The sequence below is a fragment of the Amborella trichopoda genome, chromosome 8 (assembly GCF_054954075.1).
Source record: "Amborella trichopoda isolate Santa Cruz 75 chromosome 8, AtrichopodaSantaCruz75HAP2 v2.0, whole genome shotgun sequence".
NCBI lineage: Eukaryota > Viridiplantae > Streptophyta > Magnoliopsida > Amborellales > Amborellaceae > Amborella > Amborella trichopoda.
The window spans coordinates 37292118-37315819 of record NC_142343.1 but is presented as its reverse complement, the minus strand read 5'-3'; the positions used below and the strand labels follow the sequence as shown (position 1 = coordinate 37315819).

At 33.5% G+C, this 23702-nt stretch overlaps 1 protein-coding gene and 1 long non-coding RNA gene across 18 annotated transcripts in view; both read right to left on the bottom strand.

Annotated features, from left to right (window-relative positions):
• Positions 1-11571: 11571 nt before the first annotated feature.
• LOC110007197 (uncharacterized) lies at positions 11572-12598 on the bottom strand. 2 transcript variants are annotated; one of them, XR_016061156.1, is made up of 2 exons: positions 12324-12598; positions 11572-12255 (listed from the first exon to the last, which is right to left on the bottom strand). It is a non-coding gene; the product is annotated as an uncharacterized LOC110007197 (long non-coding RNA). The 2 variants fall into 2 exon arrangements; XR_002280863.2 differs by having other exon boundaries at positions 11572-11924.
• A 939-nt stretch (positions 12599-13537) lies between these two features.
• LOC18433376 (uncharacterized) overlaps positions 13538-23702 on the bottom strand; it is a 28087-nt gene continuing 17922 nt past the window's right edge. For 4 of the 16 annotated variants that reach the window (XR_016061149.1, XR_002280867.2, XR_016061151.1 and 1 more), the window contains 9 exons: positions 20471-20629; positions 19756-19896; positions 19377-19433; positions 19114-19252; positions 16462-16566; positions 15890-16110; positions 15614-15791; positions 14026-14067; positions 13538-13943 (listed from right to left, as the gene is read on the bottom strand). Coding sequence is in view for 7 of the 16 variants with exons in the window: in XM_020666864.2 (XP_020522523.1) it covers positions 13773-13943; positions 14026-14067; positions 15890-16110; positions 16462-16566; positions 19114-19252; positions 19377-19433; positions 19756-19896; positions 20471-20629 (1035 nt within the window). In the remaining 9 variants the exon portion in view is untranslated. Of the gene's footprint in view, positions 13944-14025; positions 14068-15613; positions 15792-15889; positions 16111-16461; positions 16567-19113; positions 19253-19376; positions 19446-19755; positions 19897-20470; positions 20630-23702 lie in introns of all 16 variants that reach the window. The other 12 variants (XM_020666864.2, XM_011624703.3, XM_088874333.1 and 9 more) reach the window with 6 other exon arrangements.

Below are 23702 nucleotides of genomic sequence, written 5' to 3'. Positions count from 1 at the left end.
TTTACAAATTTTTAAGTTATAGATCCCTAAATTTGTATTTGTCCTTCGGACCACGGTATAGTTTGGTTCCATTAGGACAACCACTTACGTGGCATACAAAACAAGCATATAACATGTGTATCTCGTGTACACGTCAATGGATCCTAATTCATATCTTCCTTCTTCAATGACTATTCCTAACGAACCCCACACCAACCTTCCTACAAAGGCCTAAAGCAACAATGGCTGAAACAAAACCTTCACCTAGGCCAGAATTATGTAACGTCTAGCATAGAAAACACAATTATATCAATTAATAAAATTCCACGAAAGAAAAAAAACCGTGCCGAGATATAAAAAAGGTGCTTGAGAAATCATTGTAAGCAAAGTGGTTTGGGTCTTAGAGAAAGTAGGCTTTCAAGCCTCCTTCCCAGTTTTTGTGATAATCAAAATCATGAAACCAATATTTTCTTTAAAAGATTAAAGGTATTATTGTGGAAACAAAAATGGTCTATTGGGAAGCAAAAAAGAAGCCTAAGTGATCTCAGTAAAAGATAATTAATAAAAATATAATGCTCATCGTTTTTGGAAGTCATGGGAAGAGATCTCCAAGAAGGAGATGGGCCTCTTAAATAGAGAGGCATGGCCTCTTAGAGAGAGTCAGTATTGCCACAGGAATTTGGGTTTATTAAACTTTCATTTTTATAGAGAAAAAATCTTTTAGTTGCTCTCAAAGTTAACTTTCCGGTAGCAATGTTGTTGTAGGAAATAAGATGTTGATCTATGGGTTTGTCCGCTCGAGAGAACAGGTTTAGAAGGTAAGATTGATGAAGTTTCTTATTGATGAGAGAAATGTATATCTCTTAGAACCGAAAACTGTAATTTTCATTGAGATAGTGGATTTCCACTTGTTGAGGTCGTGAACGTAACCCTACAGGGTGAACTGCATAAATTGTTTGTTTTTGTAGTGTGATTTTGGTTTTGCCTTATTTATTGCACTCGATTTATAGTTGTATTCATTTATTTCGCATCTTGTCAATTATGTATACGATCTTGGGTAGGATCCTAATTTTGGTATTCCTAGTTCTGTAAGTGAGAAGCTGTCGAGGACCCTACAATTGGTATTAGAGTATAAGGTGCATACAATGCTAAGATTTAATTTTTTTGGTGAAGAAAAGATGAATAGAAAAGTTAGATAGACACATGGTTTTGGGTGTAGAAATATATAGGCAACATGTTTGTAAGAATTCTATAATAAAGGTTAGAAAGAAGAAATCAAAAAATATATTCAATTAAGGTCAGCAAGGCAATTTTGGTGATTTTACTTTCAAGGTAGAGGTTGTTAAGTTTGGTGATAGTAAAAATCACCATACCTTATATTTCCTCCAAAAAATTAAGAACATAATTGTAAAAATTAAAAATATTATTGTAAAAAGAAAAAGGAGCTTTTTTGAGAACCAAGAAAGAAACAATAGTGATCAATATAAAAGAGGATCAAAGAAAACACGATGCTTATTCATTTAATTGTCACTCTTTTGAGATTCATGAAAAGGAATATCCAAGAAAGAGATGGGTCCTTAAGAGAGAGAGGGACATATAACCTCTTAGAGAAATGCAGTGTTCCTATAGGGTTTTTGGTTGGTTTAGTTTCCACTTCTAGAGAGAGAAAATATCTCGATAGCTCACAAGGTACTTTTTCCAATAGCAATATAGCAGTGGGAAGATGAGGTTGAACGATGGCATTGTTAGGTCGGGAAATGGATTGAAAAGGTAAGATCAATGAGGTTTTTATATCTAGATAGGTATATCTCTTGTAATCTAAAATTATAATCTTTATTGAAATAGTGAATTTCTACTTATCGAGGCCGTAGATGAGTCTTTTGAGGTGAACCATATAAATTGTGTATCTTTATCATGTATTTTTTGTTTTGTTTTATTTTCCGCACTCAATTTATTATTGTATCTACCTATTTTGCATTTATCCATGTATACAATCTTGGGCGAGATCCCAATAATAGGGGTAGGGGTTCCCAGTTCTACAAGCGAGGAATTCTAGAGGACCCTACACTACTCTTTAAATTTGTACAACAGAAGTTATAGGTTAGGGGTTTTGTATCTTGCTGGATCAGAAGATTTCGTCATGTACTTAACACGCAAAAACAGAATCAACAAAAATGTGTTTTATCTTGCCTCTTATGAAGTCCACAATGCAAAATAAAAAAAACTCTCTCTAGAGTGAGTGGTCTAGGTTTGTGACTAAAGAGATTTATAGTGAGCTATCTGATTGTGGTTTAGATTCCAATGATTTTTTTATTGCGGGTTACATTATGGTGAGGAGTCGTATTATTTATTTTGTGAACATGAAATTTGCTAACTAGTCAAGCCTAAGCCCGATTCTTAAGTCCTATTGTTTGTTACAGTGTTTAAAAAACCGTCGAGTCGAACCAGACTCGTCCGGTTTGACTCGAGAATCGACAGTAGCATCTCGAATCGTTCAAAAAACCGAGAATCGCCCGGTTCTAGAGAGAACCGGGCGAGTCTGTACAGTGAGTCGCCGATTCATTGTACGTAATCGGCGAGTCCCGTGAAGAACACGGGCTGCACAGTGTTCTTCATGGGATTCTTCAAAATTTGTTATTTTTTTTATCATTTTTCTTATTTTTTTTGGCATGTGATCTAATATGCAGGCTTTAAACAGCTTTTTTACGGATTAAATGGTTGAGAAATTTTGTGTTTTTGGATCACGAAAGTTACATTTTTAGGGTTTCCGCCTTTCCTTGTGTTTCAAGCCAAATAGGGTATGAATCTGTCAAAATTTGTAGGCATTTTGATCGTAAAGTTATTCATCAAAACCTTCTGTTACGAATTTGTGATAATCGTTGAGAAAAACATAGTTATTTGGAGATGGAAGGTTCGGGTTCACAAAACCAGGTAAGAAGTTTGGGTTTTTTTTTTTTTCCGCCATATGATTAATTTCACTACATATTTTGAAGATAATGAGTTCAATTTGTAGGGTTTTAAATCTTTATTGTGTCTATTATGATTTAACATATTCAATTTATGTAATTTGGTCAATTACAACATGAATTTTTAGATGAAACATTTCTGCTGTTTTTTTTTTTTTTTTTTTTTTTTTTTCCGCCTTTCGATTTTTTGCTCATGATATATTACAAATAATATGTTAGATTTCTAGCGTTTTTAATTGTTATAGTGTTGTTTATAATTAGATGTATTCAATTTGATCTGATTTATTCAATTTGAGCGTCATTTTTTAGATTCAACGACTGATGTCTGTGAAGAAAAGAATTGCATTTTTTTTTTTTGCTCAATTTAATCGATTTGATTTGATTTATTGATGATAATGTGTTCAAAATTTAGGGTTTTGATTCATTATATTATTGTTTATCAGAAAATGTACTCAATTGGATGTAATTTATTCACTTAAACGTGGATTTTTGAGTTAAAATGGCTTATGTAAGATGGCTCTGTGAATAACATAATTTTTTTTTTTTTTTTTTTTTTTTGTAATCCATGATCGAATTTTTTGTAATACATGAGCGAATTTTTTGTAATCCATGATCGAATTGTTTTTTTTTTTTTTTTTTGTAATCCATGATCGAATTTTTTGTTTCTTTTTTTTTTTTGTTTTTGTAACCCATGATAGAATTTTTTGTAATCCATGATCGAATTTTTTGGTTTTTTTTTTTTTTGTAACCCATGATATAGTTTTTTGTAATCCATGATCGAATTTTTTGTAATCCACGATCGAATTGTTTTTTTCTTTTTTTGTAATCCATGATCAAATTTTTTGTTTTTTTTTGTTTTTTTTTGTTTTTTTTTGTTTTTTTTTGTTTTTTTTTTTTTTTGTAATCCATGATCGAATTTTATCTAATCCATGATCGAATTTTTTGTAATCCATGATCGAATTTTTTGTAATCCATGATCGAATTTTTTGTAATCCACGATTGAATTTTTTGAAAATTTGTGATTCTATTTTTTAATCCATGATCAAATTTTTTTTGGTAATCTATGATCGAATTTTTTGAAAATTTGTGATTTTTTTTTTGAATCCACGATCGAATTATTTGAAAATTTGTGATTTTTTTTTTAATCCATGATCGATTTTTTTGAAAATTTGTGATTTTTTTTTTAAATCCGTGATCGAATTTTATTTTGTAATCAATGATCGAATTTTTTGAAAATTTGTGATTTTTTTTTTTAATCCATGATCGAATTTTTTGAAAATTTGTGATTTTTTTTTTTTAATCCATGTTCAAATTTTTTTTTGTAATCTATGATCAAATTTTTTGAAAATTTGTGATTTTTTTTTTTAATCCATGATCAAATTTTTTTTTGTAATCTTTTATCAAATTTTTTGAAAATTTGTGATTTTTTTTTTTTAATCCGTGATCGAATTTTTTTTTGTAATCAATGATAGAATTTTTTGAAAATTTGTTAGTTTTTTTTTTTAATCAATGATCAAATTTTTTGAAAATTTGTTAATTTTTGTTTTTTAATCCATGATCGAATGTTTTTTTGTAATCCAGGATCGAATTTTTTGAAAATTTGCTGTACTTTTTTATTTATTTATTTTTTATCCATGATCGAATTTTTTGTAAAATGAAGATTTTTCAAAAGGATGTGAAAATCGTGATAAGGTTTTGATTATCATGATGTATTAAACCCAATTTTTAATTTTTATTGTTTGAGTTAGCTGTACTTTTTTTTTTTTTTCCATGATCGAATTTTTTGAAAAATGATGATTTTTTGAAAAGATGTGAAAATCGTGACAAGGTTTTAATTATCATGAGGTATTAAACCATATTTAAAATTTTTATTGTTAAAGTTTTTGTTGAAAAAATTGTATGTTGATGGATTATTTATGCAAAAAAATGCATGTTATTATATTTTTAATGCAAAACTGTATTTTTTTAATCTGTTGTTAATGCATTTTTTAGTTGAAATGACTGTTGTTAGGTGGCTCTGTGAAGAATTGTTTTTATTATTAATTTTTTAATGCAAAAAATGTATGTTCTTGATAATTGAGTTGTAGCCATGTTTGGAGCTTGCACTTTGTATTATATTATCCTGAATGTTTGTAATTGATATGTACGAAAATATTATTGTCAATAGAGGTATTTTGCAATAACAAATAACAACAAATATGACTACATGAACTACCCCAACATATTATCACTACACATGGTGATTATTTTTCTTGTTGAACTGTCAGGTTAATTTTTAGCTTTTTACATCTTAAAACAGTTAAATCATGTCAAGATCTGTAGAAGACCCTGCATGGCAATATGGGGTCAAACTTGATCCCAACAAAAAAGACAAAATTATTTGTAATTACTGTCAAAGAGTGATAAGTAGTGGGGTACATAGGTTCAAGCAACACATGGCAGAGGTTAAGGGAGATGTTTCTGCATGCACTAGTGTCCCTAGTAATGTAAAAAAATAGATGGCGACAATTCTTAATGCTAACAGAGGTAAAAAAAATTGCCAAACATAAGATGAATGAGGAGATAGCTAGTTTATATACGCCATCAAGCAGGAATGATACAGAAGAGCAAATATAATAATGACCTACAAGAGCAATATAATAATGACTTGGATTGGCCACAAGATTAAGTCGTATGTAGCATGAACAAGTGCACGATATTCAACTTCGGCACTTGAATGAGCAACAACATCCAGCTTCTAACTTTACCAAGATATAAGTGAATTGCTAAGAAAAATAAGAAACCCACTCCTGGAACAACAATCTATAACCTCACACTCTCAATCAGCATCTGAATAAACATGCAATTCCAAACAAGTAGATTAAAAAGAAGACCTTGAAATAAAGTGTCACAAAGATACTGCAAGATATGAAGTACTACAACATAATGAGCAGAATGGGGTGCAGGTATTAACTGACTAACTATGTGAACATCATGATTAATATCAAGCCGAGTAACTGTTAAATAGTTAAGATTGTCAACCAATTGCCAATACTGCGTAAGATCAGATACAAGTTCACCATTAGTGGGCCATAGTTTTAGTGTTAGTTAATCCTCCCTTATAGAAAATTTGAAATACATACTGGACCTGAGATAAAACATAGCCACGTGGGGAAGAGTCCACCTCTATTCCCAAAAATAATGGAGCTAACGAAGATCATTCATTTCAAAACTATTACTGAGATTAAGTTTGTCACAAATGCTATCAAGATGTTGCATGTGATAATCATATCATCAAAATATAATAAGAATAGAACAACGCCCTTAGATGGGCGTCAACAACCATGGCTGAATCATGGTAGCTTTGAACAAAACTACGATGGATAATAACATAAGTGAATCTCTCAAATCAAGCGCGAGGTGCTTGTTTGAGTCTATAAAGGGCTCGTCAAAACCCGTATACTTGATGAGACTGATGAGGTATTCCAGGAGGATGCTTCATATAGACTTTTTCATGCAAATCTTCATGGAGGAAGGCACTTTTAACATCCACGTGATACATGGACCAACCACGAATAGAAGCAACAACAATTAAGTTCTGAACTGAGGTCCTACGAGTTATAGGTGTAAATGTTTCTTTATAGTGAATCCCATATTCTTGAGTAAATATTTTTGCCACTAAGTGAGATTTATATCGATCAACGAATCCATCAGGGCAGATTTTAACTTTATAGACCCATCTGCATACAATTACATATTTGCCAGGAGGAAGATCAACAAGATCTCAAGTATTAGTTTTATGTACTCATCTTCCGTAACTTGCTTCCATTTTGGATCCGAAAAAGCACCACGATAAGATTGAAGCTCATGAAATGCAAGAACTAATGATAAGAAACAATGGAAATCTTGAAGATATTTGGTTGCAAAATGTGAGCGCTTAGGGTAACGTCGCTTATGTTGACGAGTGGGATCACTTTCAGGAGAGACATATTCAGGACCAGCCACTGTTGGTATTGAAACAATAGATTAAATTTTTTGAGTGTCTAGAAGGGAAACAAGTGATCCAGTGTTTGGACTTTCAATAGTCTCTAAATGTTCATAAAATATATCAAAGAATTGAATTGAATTAGTTGATGAAAGGATTGTAGGACGAAACTTAAGAAGATAATAAAGTGGAAGGTGTTCCCAAAAGGCTACATGACGACAGATACGAAGCTTTCATGAAAGAGGATCATAACATTGAAAATCTTTTTGCTGAAAATCATAACCTAAAAAAATGGACAAACTTATTTTGTTTAACTTGTGGAAGAAGAACAAAACACGTTAAAACGAAGACGCAAAATAATAATAGTTAGGAGGAGAAGAGTACAATGCTCATAAAGAGATATACCCCATACAATAAAAAAAGGAATCATATTGATGATATATGTAGAGATATGAACAACCTCTCCCCAAAATACTTTTGGAACAAAGGAGGAGAGAAGAAGGGTTCTTATAATTTCTATAATTTGGTATCTCATGGAAAAATAACTACGCAATGGTTCCATGAGACGTCAAAAGACTTTTAAATGATTTAGAGTAATATTCCCCACCAAAGTCAATGAAATATTTTAATATTTTTGAAATACTGAGTTTTAACCATAATGGAAAACTCACAATAAGCTTGACACAAATCAAATCTATTGTGTAACAAATAAATCTAAATATATAGAGAAAAATCGTCAATAAAACACATATAGTAGCGAACAGCACCCATTGAAGGAATACGGGCAGCGCCCCACACATCAAAATGTATAAGTTCAAAGGTTGAGGTGGTAAGAGTCTCTAGCAGAGAAAGGCAGTGCAATATGTTTTGTCAATTTACAAATACCACAATTATGAAAACTATCAATATGTACTAACCCTAATTTTCCAAAAATATAAAAAACTTGAAACGACAAAAAGAAATATGTCCTAACATGCTATGCCAAAGACAGAAAACCGATGTAGGACGATCAGTTGAGGAAGCATCAACAAAATGTGAAGCACCAGGTTAGCAAGGAATATGTAGGTATTCCAAGACAAATAAATGACCACATTTATGGCTTGTTCCAACTTGCTTCTCCTTTAAGTGATCCGGCACAATACAACCAGATGAGGAAAACAAGATGTATAACCTTGTTCATCTAACTGAGCAGCAGAAATCAAATTCATGGAAAGAGTGGGAACCAAGTTTACATTGAAACAAGAAATTAAAGGTTTTAACAGTACCACCATGACTTACCGACATCATAGAGTTATTAGCAGTGCAAATGGGAGAATGATTGTTAACAGAAATAGGAGAATATAAGAGACGTTGAATAAATGCCATATGATTTGATACACCAGAATCAATATACCAAATAGAAAAATATGTGTTTGGTTACCTGAAGCATGAGATAGGGTAGAAGCCGCAACAAATCAGTGAGTTACACCATAGATAACTTGTTTGATCATTTCCTAGACATCTTATATAGTAAGACATGTGACAGATGTGGAGGTCTGAGTTGAAAGAGTACATCAAGGAGTTGCAAAAGCATGTGCTGCTCTAAAACCATGTGAAGGAACCTTCTTCTTGAGTTTAATAGGCAAGTTGTAATTTATATGCCCAAGTCCTTTGCAATACTTGCATTGGACTTGAGACATATCATTGAAGGGTTTTCTAGTTGCAATAGAAGACTTCATTCCAAATTGGAGGTAGCATTGTGAAGAGGAGGAGCTAAAACATAGTCACTCACATCAATGGAGATATCACCAGTTCCTTTATGCATTTCTTCTACCTTGAGTTCAACAAATATTGCATCAATAGTCAGAAGAGGAGTCTGGTAAAAAATATAATCTCGTACTGATTCAAATTCATCTTGTAATGCCATCAGAAACTGTACAAAATGAGATTCATCACGATATTTATAATAGATCTCAGCATCAGCTATCCACTGAGGTTCCATAAGTGCCAATTGATCCCAAATAAATAGTGATTTTAGAGTGAAAATCCGAAATTGATTGTCCCTTTGATGCCAGTTTCGTCTGTCCATTTCAACTTTAGCTGTCTCAAATTTTCCCAATTGCATACTTATAGAGGAAATGACAAAATTGACAATCGAACCTTATGATTATTAACTTCCCACTCATCCAGTTTATATTCAAGTTCATCTTCTCGTAAATTTTCTAATGCTTTAAGGCATTGTTTTACACCAATTACATATGCGAAAAGTTTCAATGCTTCCCCAACAACATAGAAGTTCTATCCTCCCCCTACCATCCAGCCATCCAATTTTGATCAAGAGAGCCACTCACTGTTTGATCTTAGATCCGACATATCAAAATATTTATTTTTATTTTATTTTATACAAATTGTATGAATATGAAAATTAATACATGCCATATTCTCATTGGGACGTACCTATACAAAATATTAAAAATAATTTTTCGATCAAATATAATGACCAAAATACCTTTTGAAACTTTCAAAGGTATTTAGATCATTTTATTTTATTAAAAATATTCTTTTTATAATTTTCGTTAGTGCGAGTTTAATAGAAAGAGAATAAACGTCCAAAATTTGGTGTCAAAATAGTTTATAAAAAAAAATTAAAAATAAAATAATATAAATACGTGGCATTATGATTGGAGCAATCTCAGCCCTCAATTTAAAATGAACGGTTGGATAAGAGAGAAGATAGAACTTGTAGGGAAAAGCATGCCCATCACATATTTTTAGAGCACCTTTCTTTAAGAAAACTAAACATCAAATACAACCAATTATTATAGTTTGACCCATTCAGCTTGACAATAATGGGTTGAACCATGTCCGATGATGCCATGGGGGTAAGAAGAAAATCAAGGAAAAGATGAATTAACTTAGAACTTAGGGTATGTTACCGATGGGTCTGAAGAAAAAAAACAAAAAACAAAAAACAAAACAAAACATAGAAAGACGGGAAGAGCAGCGTTCAACAAAGTATGATATTAATGGCCCTTGTGAGACGTCAGACAACAAAAATATACATAAAAAAAAAGAAAAAGTTTATATACCTTCTAATGCAGAACTACAAATGCCCCTCAAAAATCCATCGAAAAAGGTAGTTTTAATGTTGAAAAATCCTTTGATTGATCATCTCGACATCGAGATGTATGACTATAAAAAATAAAAAAAAATTAATATCATAAATAATGTATTTTACAACATATCATCTACACCGTCCATTTTCAAGATTTTCATAAGTTTATAAATCTATTTTAACCATTTTTGAAATTTAAAATTTTATAAGTAGATATAAAAATAGATTTTGAAATAATCTTAATAACATTTTGAAAAATAATCCTATAAAACTTTCTCTCACTCATTTATGTGTGTAAGACCCTAAAAGATCACCATTAAATTTGACACGGATTTTTAAAAAAATCAAATTTTGTATCCAATAAATTTTTTCAAGATTCGTGCCAAATTTAACGTTGATCATTTATCCTAAATTTAACGATGATCATTTAAAATCCAACACACATGGATGAAAAAAAATCCTAACATTTTCGATCAAAAGTATATACCACGATATAATTTGAAAAATACCGTACTATATCTACGATGATAAAATTTTGAAAAACACCGTACCACACCTAAGGAGGCGTCCGCATGCCAACTACACCCAAAAAAACCATAGAGCCAAAAGGTTCTACAAAGCATGATATTAATGACCCATATGATATTAATGGCCTTGTGAGACGTGAGACTCAAGAGATAGTGAGACGTGAGACTTAAGAGATAATGAGACGGCTTTGCGAAACGTGAAACTCACAGAGAATGGGACAAAAGAAGAAAAAAAAATTAGTTGAAAAGATAACTGTCCATATGAGAGAGAGAGAGAGAGAGAGAGGGTTATGGGTGCAGCGTCTGAGAGAGAAGGTGTGGATTTGTCGATAAGCCCGATAAGCCGAAAAATTGAAATCCTATTAATGTTTTATTTAGATGGCAATTCAGCATCAATATGATACGTTTCTTAATTTGCATCCAAAATGCAACCAAAAATCCAAATCTACCCAAATCCTTGGAAAATTCCATTCAATTGTCATCCTCAAAATTTGTGGAACCACGGTGACGTTTAGGTATTTTGATGGTTTATCCCATGAAACAAGTGGCACCAAATTATAAAAAATACCTCTTATTCAACTTTATTTTGATGAAGAATCACATGTACTAGATTTGGAACCGGAACAAGTAGTAATAATTTTATCATCTGGCTCATCAAAATACCTTTGCTGGTTTAAGTCCACATCAAGTTCAAAATTTTCAGTAGAAAAAGCTGATTTTGGACTTGGAATCGGGGTATTTTCATCCATTAACCCAAGACAAATAAGTGAGATAAAATACCAAAGAGAGCATCTCTCTATGTTTATTGCGGGGTTCTCGGTAATCTTAGCTTGCGGAATCATTGAAAAATTCGAATACCCAAATCTCACTCAAAATTATGTACGTAATGGACTAAATACAAAATATATGAATAGAACTATAAATCAAGCACATGAAATAAAACAAATATAAAAAACACACCACCCTAGAAATCCACTATCTTAAATTCGATCACATCTCTCCATCATTATTTTAATGAAGAAATCCACTACCTTCCAACAATGATACCTAAAAAAAGTTGATTATGAGTTTATAAATGTTTACATATCAAATTTCACCAAACACGGTGTGAATTCGTTATTGGAAGGTATCATTTTTTACGATATCTCAGGCACAAACAAACCGACATGAACTCACTTCCAAATATATAGATCGTGAAAAACGGGTAGGGGGGGCTACTCCCCCCTCTGATTTACCCCAAACAAACAAAATAAATAAATAAATACAAACCCTCAATCTTCTTATTGCTTAATATTAGTACCTATAAATGTCTGGTAAATGCGAGAGCTGATATATATGAATGGTTATCCACTGGAAATCCATCGAGAGCACGACACCTTAGATTTGCATAATCGCTACCGTGTCAAAAATACAGAGAAATTCTTTTGTCAGTTACATCCATATCCTCCCAAAATGAATATATACATAAATGTGAAATCCAATAAACAGCATCAATGCAGGCCCATTAAAATAACACCAAGAAAAATACGGGACCCAACCAAAAGAAGTGTAAAAAATGAGGAAAAATCATCATGAGCAGTTAAGATCGACTGCATGAATCTTGTTCTGTAAATCTGCTAGAAGAAAAATAAGGAGGGAGGAAAGAAAGGAGATGAGCCTAGTCATGTACAATGGAGATGAGAAGCAATGCCTCATCTGTGTCCGGCGCCGCTTCTTCCGCATTGCCTAGTAAAATATACAGTAACATTAACACAATGGGAGAGAGAGTGTGAGTGAAAGAGAGGTTTTCTTACTGGAAAGAGAGACGGGCAAGTGAGACATTATCTGATTGATGAGCCCACCACCACCACCACCACCTCCACTCGACTCAATTGCTTCGGTCCCGGTCGCTGCCACCGCCGCCTCCTCATTTTCTTCTATTTCTCTCACTGCTCGTTTCATTTCTTTGCTTTCTTGTGCCATTTCTCTCTCTCTCTCCCTCTCCCTCTCCCTCTCTCTTGTTTCCTCTTCACTTTCTCTCTCCTCCAAATCCATTTCTCTCCTCTCTTCTTCACATTCTCTCTCCTGCACATCCATGGATCTCTACTCCTCATTGTTGAACCACAAGCAGCACACAAGTTTATATGCACCAAAACGAAAAATTACTAAAGTGCCCCCAGTGACGCCGCAATCAATGTGGCGTCACTAAAACGAAATTTCGGTCCGAAATCTGCATGCCCTAAACAGAGAGGGGGTGACAAAATTTATGAATTCCCCACCCCAATGTAACACGAAATTTCAGTCCCTAATCCTACATTTATGTGTGAATTAATAGCACGAGATCACCGACCCCCCCCACGTGTTGGCACTCGATTCTCGAAAATGTCGGCCCCACGGATATATTCTTTTTAGCGAGTTTCAAATGTCGGCCGGCAAATACATTGTTTTAGCGAGTTTCAAAATGTCGGCCCGAGATATACCCTCGTTAGCAAACATATTCGAGTAGGAATAGGGATAATATTGTAATTTTAAATCCCAAGCCTTAACAAAAAAAAATAATGCCGCTTGTCCTCGAATTACACCAATCTTTATACGTGTTGGCATTTAGTAGTGACGCGTGTCATACAGGATTTGGACACCAGATTTCGACAAGCGGAGCACATGGCCTCTAATTTGTAGATTGGAAGATTTTCGGTAGCGGTCTTTTACCTTAATGGCTTCATAATCGTTTGAGGTATTTTCAAGTGAGACAGTCACCGTGTGTTTGTTTTTCTTTTTTTTTTTCTTTTTCTATGTTTTTTTTTTTTTTTTTTTTTTTTTTTTTCAATCATGTTTTGTTATATTTTTAAATTTATTTATTTATTTTTTTGAATAGCTCCATATATTAATAAACTCAAATTTTGAATAAAAACTTATTATGTCAAACTTTGATTATATCAAAACCTGGTTAATCGAAATAACATAGAAATTCTAATTTGTAGAGAGCCAAAATTTTATTTTAAGAAACCAAATCAATGGACACACATAATTGTTCATGCACCAAACTCGAATTATATGACTAAACTTTTACAGTGATATTGGGAAATGCCATTCAATTCCCAGAGTGATACAAGCACACAGATCAGTCTATTAGGCCCTTCTGTTTCTCTAGGAGGGAGATGAAACCAAGGTCCATTGCAAACAGGCTCATGTGAGAGAATAAAGGAAACCATTTAAGTCAAAACTGCCAAACTTTGATGGGGCTCACGTTTTTTGAGAACATGTTACAGCTCTGCTCGCTCACCGGACTTTGATTTTTCATCCCCCTTGAGAAAGACGAGCCTACTGAAAAACCTTATGAATTTACATGCAATGGAACAGATTTCTGTTGTCTCCACCCTTGCATTGCAGATCAAATTGAAGCTATGCTTAAGATGGGGATCAACAACTTTCTCCTGAAACAACATGAACATGTATTTGTGAAAAAAGGAATGACCAGTTTGTACGAATATTCATTCTGAAAATGAACAGACGTACCTTGAAAATGTCAAAAGGACACAAGTAGTTATTCCCACAGCCCTGGCCATAAATCACCACATCAGTTCTCATTAGCACCTCATCACCATACAACTAAATTCACATACTAAATTACTGTTTAAAAAACCAGATCAAGTGGCCGAACCAGTCACCCACTGGTTCCTGGTCGACCCGGTGAACCAGTTGACTAGGATTGGTCAACCCTTCCGGCCACATCTAGCTAACAAAAATTTTGAAAAAAATTTAAAATTTTAAATCAAAATAAGTTGATTTATAACAAAAAATTGACGAATTTGTTACGCATTTTGACCAAATTCTCCAAAAAGGTGTGAATATCGTTCCCATTTGAGTACCACACAGCCTAAAATGCAGTAAATCTCAAAAAAATAAGAATAAAAAGAAAAAAATAAAATCTAAAACCCAACAAAAATACAATAAAAATAAAATCTTAACCCCAACTAACCACAAAATAACATAATATTAATTGAAAATTTCAGATTGTCTCAAAGTTATCCAAGAAAAAACTAAACAAAAGACAACTAAAAATATTATTAGAAAAATAACTACACCCTAATAAGAGAGATTAGAAAAAAAAATGAATCACAATATTTATACAAAATTCAGATTTCCTCTAACATTTTCAGGGAAGCCCTAATCGACAAAAAAAAAATAAATAAATATATCTAAAATCCCATGCAACAACCAAGAACATACCCACCCCCACCTCCACAACCAGAAACAACACACACACATAAAATTTCTAATTTTTTTGAATTCTTCATGAAATAAAATCAAGGCATATATTACTAACAATTGTCTAAACCACACATAAGAGAACCTACAAGAAAATTAAATTAAATTAAATTAAAAAGTATTGCAAAAAAATTGATTTCCTTGAATTTTTTTAGGTATTCCCTAAATCACACAAAAAGGAATACAAAGATTATTAAAACTCATCTAAACCTACATAAGACAAGAACAAATTATACCAAGGAACATTTTCTAAGAAAACAAACGTAAAAATATAGAAAAATACATAAGACCAAGTATTCGAAATAAAAAAAATGATCTGATATATGATGTATAAATCAAAGTTAAAATCAAAACATTCAAATCAAAAAACCTTTGGAAGGATAGATGGAAGAAAAAAATAACAAAAAATCAATTTTCAATATTTTTGGTTTTTATTCAAAAACGTTTGTTAAGACCTCTTTGTACATCGATGTGTTAGAAACAATTTGAGACAATTTTTCAGGACCATGGTTTAAAAATGAGAAGAGAAATCAAAGACTATCGATTTTGGATTCAAACAAGCACAAAATTTGGGTTCTTAATTTCTTTTATTTTGCAATTGATGAAACAACTTGCTATGGAGGTTCAATAGAGAGGCCACAGATGAAAAAAATGATGATTTTCCGTAAAATAAATCTCTGCCAAAGTCAAAACTCAACAAATATTACTGTGATCGGGATTAATAGGAACAAATTGAAAATCGATCGAAACATGGCTAATTCTAGCCTTAGATGAATAATCAATCAAAACACTTCTAAAATCGAGCTAAAACAAAAATATTTCAAAAAACTTTTACCTTGAAAAAAGGGTACCATGGGACTTGCCCAATTCCATGCAAGACTTGGACCTGTACCCTCCATTCCGGTTTGACTAAGCCAGTACCAAGTCGAACCGGCTATTTCTTAATCACAGTACTAACTCATTAAAAACCAATCTTCATGTTCAAATGCAACTCAATTACACCATGCTAGAACCTAAAAGGGCAGATCAGAAACACATAACGATCACATAATTTACAAGAAAAAAAAGAGAACATAGCAGATTTCTTATTAATTATTATTTGAATAAGTACCGGCATCAAAGTTGGTTTCTCATTGTGCAAAACTTGCACAAAATACTTGCCACTGCTGTCGACAAATTCTCTTGTGCTTTGAGAACTGTTGCCTTTACACTCATACAGCACAAGCATGTTGTTTCCGGCAAATGGCGCAACTATGCTTCCCCTCCATTTTCTTTCTTTGGGAGGTTTTGGAGGTAGCTCCAATGGCTCCTCTTTCTGTATTTTCTCAAACTCTAGGAAAAACCCAACATGTAATAATATCATGAGAAGAACTAGAGTAATATCAATGTTACAAAATCCTATTTTTGACAGGCAATAGAAAAAGGTGGGGCATTCCAGATGACAAAATTATTTAGGAAAATCAAACCATAATCCAATAGACTTTGGAAAATCAGAGTCCACTAAGTCATCATTGTCCATTGAAATGATGGGGAAGTGAGGAAGAAAGAGGGGTCCTGAACATTGGATCTCATGCCCTTTTCTAGTGGTACCACCCTCTCTTCATCTCCATCTTGGGAATGAACCAATGAATAAGGGTTTCCCCATGGTTTGCTGGATTATAAAATATTTCTCACTTAACTCACCTAAGCCTTCTAGAAATAGTCCAAGCAGACATGTGAATGGTATCACAGTCTCCGCATGAGCAAATCTTAGTCTTGCTTTTTCATAAGTGCCCAAAGGACAATTCTCTGTAAAAGGAAATACTACATTATCAGGGAGATGACTCAAAAAGGAGAGCTGTTTTACAAAAGCAAAAAAAAAAAAAATCCAAGGATTATTATTGCCACAATTAATCCAAGTGCTATTTTTCACTCAATATTTGGTTTCTTTTCAAGATGTGGTCATTGAACAGACAATGCAGAGTCAACAGTATAATACATCCTAGTAAGGAACAGCCAATGTATCCACTGCTGAAGTGATAGGAAATACATAAACAGAGATCTAATACAACCACCCTATGCCCAATAGTAATCTGGCCATTTTTTTGTTGCTTTCAGTTTGCTTGTTACGTGTGCACAAGCAAGCTAGTCTCCAGGTTATAGGACCGCACTTGTCTTAGGGTTTTTAACTGCATATTAATGAGAACACAATAAATTCTCTATCGCAACCACCTGGCACAAAATATGAGCAACTCCATCATGGGAGATGTTTTTTTATCAGCAATTTGATCAGCACCATCCATTGCAATCCAAAATCTTCATTCTAGTAAATATTTGCCTACAACAATTTGTCCCATAGTTATCCGAAGCGATTCGGAAACCGAATCATTTTAAAATCAGAAGCCCAGAATCGCCGGTTGGAAGATTCCTGCTTTTGGAATCGACATCCATACAAGAGGAATTGTAGGGGATGAGATTCTTATTTTTAAAAATTGAGACTCAATTAAAATAGAATCTCGATCCCTACATAGATGGAATTGAGATTCCTAGCTCTTTGGAATCGAATTTCCAACCTAGTTAGAATCGACTGCTATGGAATCGAGATCCATTCATTAATAGAATCGAGATTTCAAACATGAATCGAGAGGGAACTGAGAGGGAAACAATACATGACTCAATGCCATTCATTGACCAACATGCCATACATATATGTTTACATTATTTGTATTACATTATTTATTATATCTTGGAGTTGCAATCTCTCCATTGGATCAATACAATGCATAATTAATAATTAAGTAGAGAATATGGACCACCACTTTGGTTTCTATTGGTGATTTCATGCCAAAAATGATGACTACATCTTGTAACTTGAGACTAGAGTGTCTAGCTCTAGTAGTTTGATGTCTTGAAAACTTCTAAACATCGCATCTCATAAAAAGGAAAAAAAAAAAGGGAGGGGAGTGATAGAATTCCGATAAATGTGGAAACTATTTTCAACAAGAGGAGAATTGAGATTCACCAATTGCCGAATCGAGAATCAGTAAATATTGGAAACGAGATTCTATTAGTGCTGGAATCAAGATTCCTAAGAATGAGGAATTGAGATTCTAGATTTCTGTAAAGAGTCCTAATCGAAATCATCGAATCGGGGTTTTGAGTCGGAATCGTACCTTCGGTGAGAGATTTGGGTAACTATGATATGTCCCAAGCACCCATCATCATCACGATTTCAAGAGAAGACCCTCACTCAAGAGAAACTTTGAAGATCATCAGAAATGATGTGAGCAAGAAGATGACTCAAAGAATCCACAATCTGCTTGTAGAATTTGATACCGAAATAAGTAAAGGAAAATGGTGAAAAGATTGGGACTGGGGCATAACAGCACAAGTCCCAAATTGAATGTCCAAGCGCGTTTCCAGGAAAGACGTTGAAAGAGGAAACTTAGTTCAACAACTGAACCAACAAAGAGTTTAAAGGGAAGTTAGGGGCAAGAAGATATCAAAGAATCTAAAGGGAAGAGAGTTACAGGGGATGTTGAGTTATCCAACTCAACCTGATTTCATGTCATAACTATAACCAAACACTGTGTTACATAACACATTGGAGAATGTTGTGATGCAGAATCCTCCTCCCACAAGGAGCTTGGAGTCCCTTCATCAACAGGCATGAGTCCAAAACTCAGATGTCACATTTGGGGCAGGCTCCAGGTCCAGACTTTTGTATAAAGGAAATATGTATTTATTAGTCCACTTGCCAAGTTTCTATGTGCTTGCATTTGTGCACTGATCTTGTTTTAGTACCTAAAGATACTTTCCTGCTTTGAATAGGTACTCACAAGATGTAGGCGACTGTAAGTAAAAGAACACTAAGAATCTCTTGTTTACAGTGAGTTCTCCTTGCCCAATATTTTGAATATCAAGATCATCAAAGAAGGTTTGGTTCTAGCCATCCAGTATGCATTTCAGTAGCTTGCTACCAAGAGCAATTATTTCTATATAAGCAGATTCCTCTAAATGCCTTAGATGCTTGTGCATACTATTGCTATGGCCATAAGTTCACAATGTGTCTATTCCAGTAAGTATTTAATGTGTCCGCAACTTTCAAACATACAATAGAAAGCACACCCTGCTATCATCAATCTATTTGCGCATGTGGTGCATTAAATTACTGCACTCCTGAACTGACCGACGCCAACCGAAATCTTAGTATTAAATAAGCTTTCGGTTTCCAAGAATAAGATAAACTTTGTTGGACCTAAGTGGAAATGATGCAAAATCCTCAGTAATAAAAAAGTTAAAAAAATTAGAACATATCATAAATTGAGGAGGGCCTCTTTTTCAAATTCTCCATACCTTCCCTAGCCACAATGGCTTGTTCCATGGAATAGAAAACATCCCGGAGCAATGGTACTCCCATGCGATAGTTCAGTGATTTACCATAACCCTTCAATATGAATATCTCCAGATCATCTGTCCACTCAAGTAATGCAACCTAAATATGTCAAGCGTTCAACAACCCAGTCAGGGCATGTTCAGGATTACTAATCCAACAACAATAATGCAATAAAAACAACAAATACCAAACATCTACCTTACAGGTGTAAAATTCATCTCACCTCAGTGGGGCTGAAAAGGGCACAAGCTTGATCAGTTTTGTCAAGCAGAGAAGCTTCCTGCAATTTTCACTTTATTATTTTGTGGTTAGAAACACTTGCTACATAAGACAAAAGAATTTCAACCATTTTTGTGCAGGAGGATTAATTTATTTCAAAGGAATGCAAAAGCAGGTTTTCTGGGACTTCCCCAATTTCTTTAATTCATTCTCAGAAGAAAAAATAAAATAAACCATGCGTTCCCCAGCAAGTTCTGAGACATCAAGATCTTAATGGAACATTAAGATGGTGCTACATACGAAAGTTGATAGGGCAGAATTAAACCATGCCTTCCCCAGCAAGTTCAAAGGAACATTAAAATGGTGCTACATTCGCAACTTACCTGCTTACAGAGAAACCAAAGGGAACAAATATCCTGTACGGTGAAGTTTAGGTGGTAGCGTTTCTTTAAGGCAGAGGAAACCTCCAACAAAGTAGGTTCTTTAAGCTTCTGCACAGAAGGCTCCTGACTTTCTCTGTATTGCTATTCCAATGCCAAGAAATTAAAAATACAAAATAAAAAATAAAAATAAAAATACGTGACAACATATAAGGAAAACGCCACCATAAGACGAATAAACTAAACTGGAATCCTTTATAAAGATTTCCACGCAAGCTCAAGGAAATTAGTCTCAAGGTCATAAGTTCCAAACGTTACTCCATTGATCAGACTATTTATTTTTATTTTGAAAATGAATAGGAAAACCTCAAACAAGATGGCTGTGTATGTCATCCTTCCATTCAACAGATGAAGGAGCAAACATTTCTGAACCATAAAAACGACTAGGTTTCTTGCACTGAAATAATTTAAATCCTGCATGAACGTAGAGATGCACTAATACCCATTTCATGCAGCAATGGCCTGCCCATGTTCAAAAACTTTTAAAAGTCAAGAGGTAGTTGGCACTCAATTAATAAGACCATATTTACAACTTTGAAAACAAAATGACCAAATCAATTAATGCTGCATCTAAACTTTGAAACTGAATGAAATTACAAACTCATCAGTTTTAGATCCAAAAATTTCATCACCCAACTGAATGATTTGATATCCTCACCTTGTATGTTGTACAAGTATCATAGAATCTCAGATGAATGTCACTAGCCCGACTCTCACTTGTAACTACAAAGGCACGATGGCGTCCTGGCCCAAGACTTCCCCTTTCGGAAAACAGACCTATGCCAAATGCCACAGCACTAGCAGATGCTCGAGGGACCTGTTAACTTTCACTTGAAGCATGAGCATCCAAATAGAGTATCATGTACACTGAAAGATATAAATAAAAAACTAATATGTCAAGCCAAATAGAATATCATGTACCCATAGGAAAAATGAACATTTTCTTCAGTAATAAAGTACAAAAAGATTTATATTATATTAAACACCCGCATTTGCACCCTAAAAATTTCTACGCGCAAGAGAAAATATAAATGGTGATGGGTATGCGCCACCTTCATTAAAAGAATGGCCACTCAAAAATTCAAAGAATTCAAGACCCCACAAATGAAAAATGAACTTATTTCAAAATAATTGGATTTTAAGTTATTTAAATTAATTTTATAATGATTGGTATTTCAAAATCATTTGATTAAATATTTATTAGTACAAAGGTTTTTTATTTTATACAATTTGGTATTTGGTAAAAAATTTGAATTTATTTAATATTCTATTAAGGACAAGTATATAAAGAGTCCATTTACTTTTAGCATAAGGAGGTCACGATAACTTTTGTCCTTAAAATTTCAAATCGGGTGGTGGTTGTGAACATGTCATTGACTAGACTTATAAAGTTTAAAAAAAGATTTCTCGAATTTCGTGACAACCCCCAGCCATCCAATTTGACATCTAATGGCTAGGAGTAATTGTGACCTCCCTGTAAGAAAGATAAATGGTCTCACAATATACAATCCCTTCTATTGAAAGATCATGTTCATTCGGACCAGTGGGTATTCTAAAAAAGGAAAGGATTTTTGGTACTTAAAAAGTTTCAGAGAGTAATGTAGTAACAATTTCCAAAAAGAGTCGCATCATATGCTCTCTTACATGTGCATCAAGTGCAAATGGTTGAATATGAATCCCCACTTATTTTTGAATGCTATGTGAAAATATTTGATTGTTTAGAATGGTTGTGGTTTATGAGTTCATACTTTAAACCATAATTAAAGGAAGGGTTGCTGTCCCATCGAGCCAATAGGACCAGTGGCATCCAATGGGGACCACCACATGAGCCAATAGGACCGGTGGCTTCCAATGGGGACCACCACATTCCACGGATGCACTTTTTCAAGGTATCCATTCATTCCTCATATAAACTCAACTCATCACCTAGAAAAATCACTCTCTTTCAACCAGGTGCTGTCTATCGCTCTTATGATCTCTCTTTCAACCAAGTGCTCTCTATCTCTCTTACATTCTCTATTTACTACATACTCCCTCTCCATACCCTCAAAGCTCTGGTATGTCAAGTTTCCCCCCCTTTTGTGATATACATTGGGTATATTATTTCAAAAAGAAGTTTTATTTTTTTGAATCTTGAGAGAGTCAATTCAAAAGAATAATGTATCTTTTATCCAGCACTTTTGATAAGGTTCGAGTTAATTCAAGTGGAAAGCTCAAAAAGAAAAAGGGGTAGGCCCTAAAGGATATGGTTGGAAGTAGTGAGAAAAATTCAGGGACCTATAGCCTCACTACAGGTATGGCCCTTAATAGAACAGAATGATGAACCAGGATTCGTGTAGACGACCCCAATTAGTTGGAAAAAGACTCTAACGAGGATGATGATATTATAAAGTACTAGAGTGGGCACATGGATTGCACGTGGTCAATGACACTACAAAATGTGATAATACGATAATCACTTACATTTTATAAACTGAAAAATGCACATCTTATTAATTTTTTCTTGGAGATGATTCTAGCTATCAATTCAATTAAAAATAGATTGCATATGGTAAACAAGCTATCTTGTAAGGTTTGGCAAACCCTTTATGATAAGTAGACACCAAGCAATTTAATGATAGAATTTTTTTTGAGAAGACTGAATATCATGCTTTAACACTGTACATTGAGGAAAGTAAAATAAATTAGCTATTAAAGGTAAGAAGAAGATAGATTTAAATACGATTGAATTTAAAGCGTGCAATTTTTAGATTTATCGAAAGATGTGCAACTGAGCAAATTTTTCCATACATAAACTTGAACACTTTACAAGTTTTTTGAACACTTTCTATTATAATTTACAACTAGATGGAGTATTTCCAATTTTGAGCCCGATTATGCACTTCTCTCATACTCCAATTTTGAGCCTGATTATACAATTCTCTCTCTCTCTCTCATATCAATTCTAAGCCATTTCCATGAACCATCTAATATGATCCATATGGTCATCATGAGATTATGATGATGAAGTTATAATACAGCGATGGTGGCAGAGCAGGGATGTAACACTCAAATCAATTGAATATATATTGAAAACCACTACCGCCATCATTGTCCAACCCATTGACTGCATGATCACGTTTGTGACTATGATCACCTGGCTCATATAATGTTTTATCTATAATATTGTTTAAAATTAATTATACTAAGTCTTATGAGCGATATAACCATATGGTACGGATTTCCATCTTTTGGATCTCTTTAAATATCTTTAACACTACACAGATCCCACAAGTCATTTTTCATAGCCCATATGGTCATCACAAATTTCATGATCATGAGGTTAGCATCGCGTAAAACCGTATGTAAGAGTAATTTTAGGACCAATCAATCCCGAGAAAAAAGAATCATAAACACTCTATATGTGCTTGGAAAAAAAAACATCCAAAGATTGATTTAGATACCATCCAATTTTGTGACAAACTCAATGTCTATGATTTTGGATTTTTAGATTGGAAATTCATCTTTCTGACCCCTTCATAAATGGGAGGTAGCTACCCAAATCTCCTCTAGTTCATTAAGTATCGCATCCATACTAATTCCATCTAACCAACCCGTGCATTATGGTTTAACATATGTGAGATAGATAGATAAATATCACAACCTTTCATAACAGAAACTGGAAATCTTTTTAACTCATAAAGAATGATGTTAATAATGTTATTTAAATATAAGAAGTTTGCATAACTAAAATGGTTTAAAAAAGTACGATTACAATTATATAATTTCATTAACTTTATAAAGTTACGATTTTTTTTTTTAACCAAGGTCAAGCTAGAATTTTTATTAATACTAAATTATAAAGTTTATTGTATCTCACCTATTGAGTAAAAATTTGAAATTCAAAACTA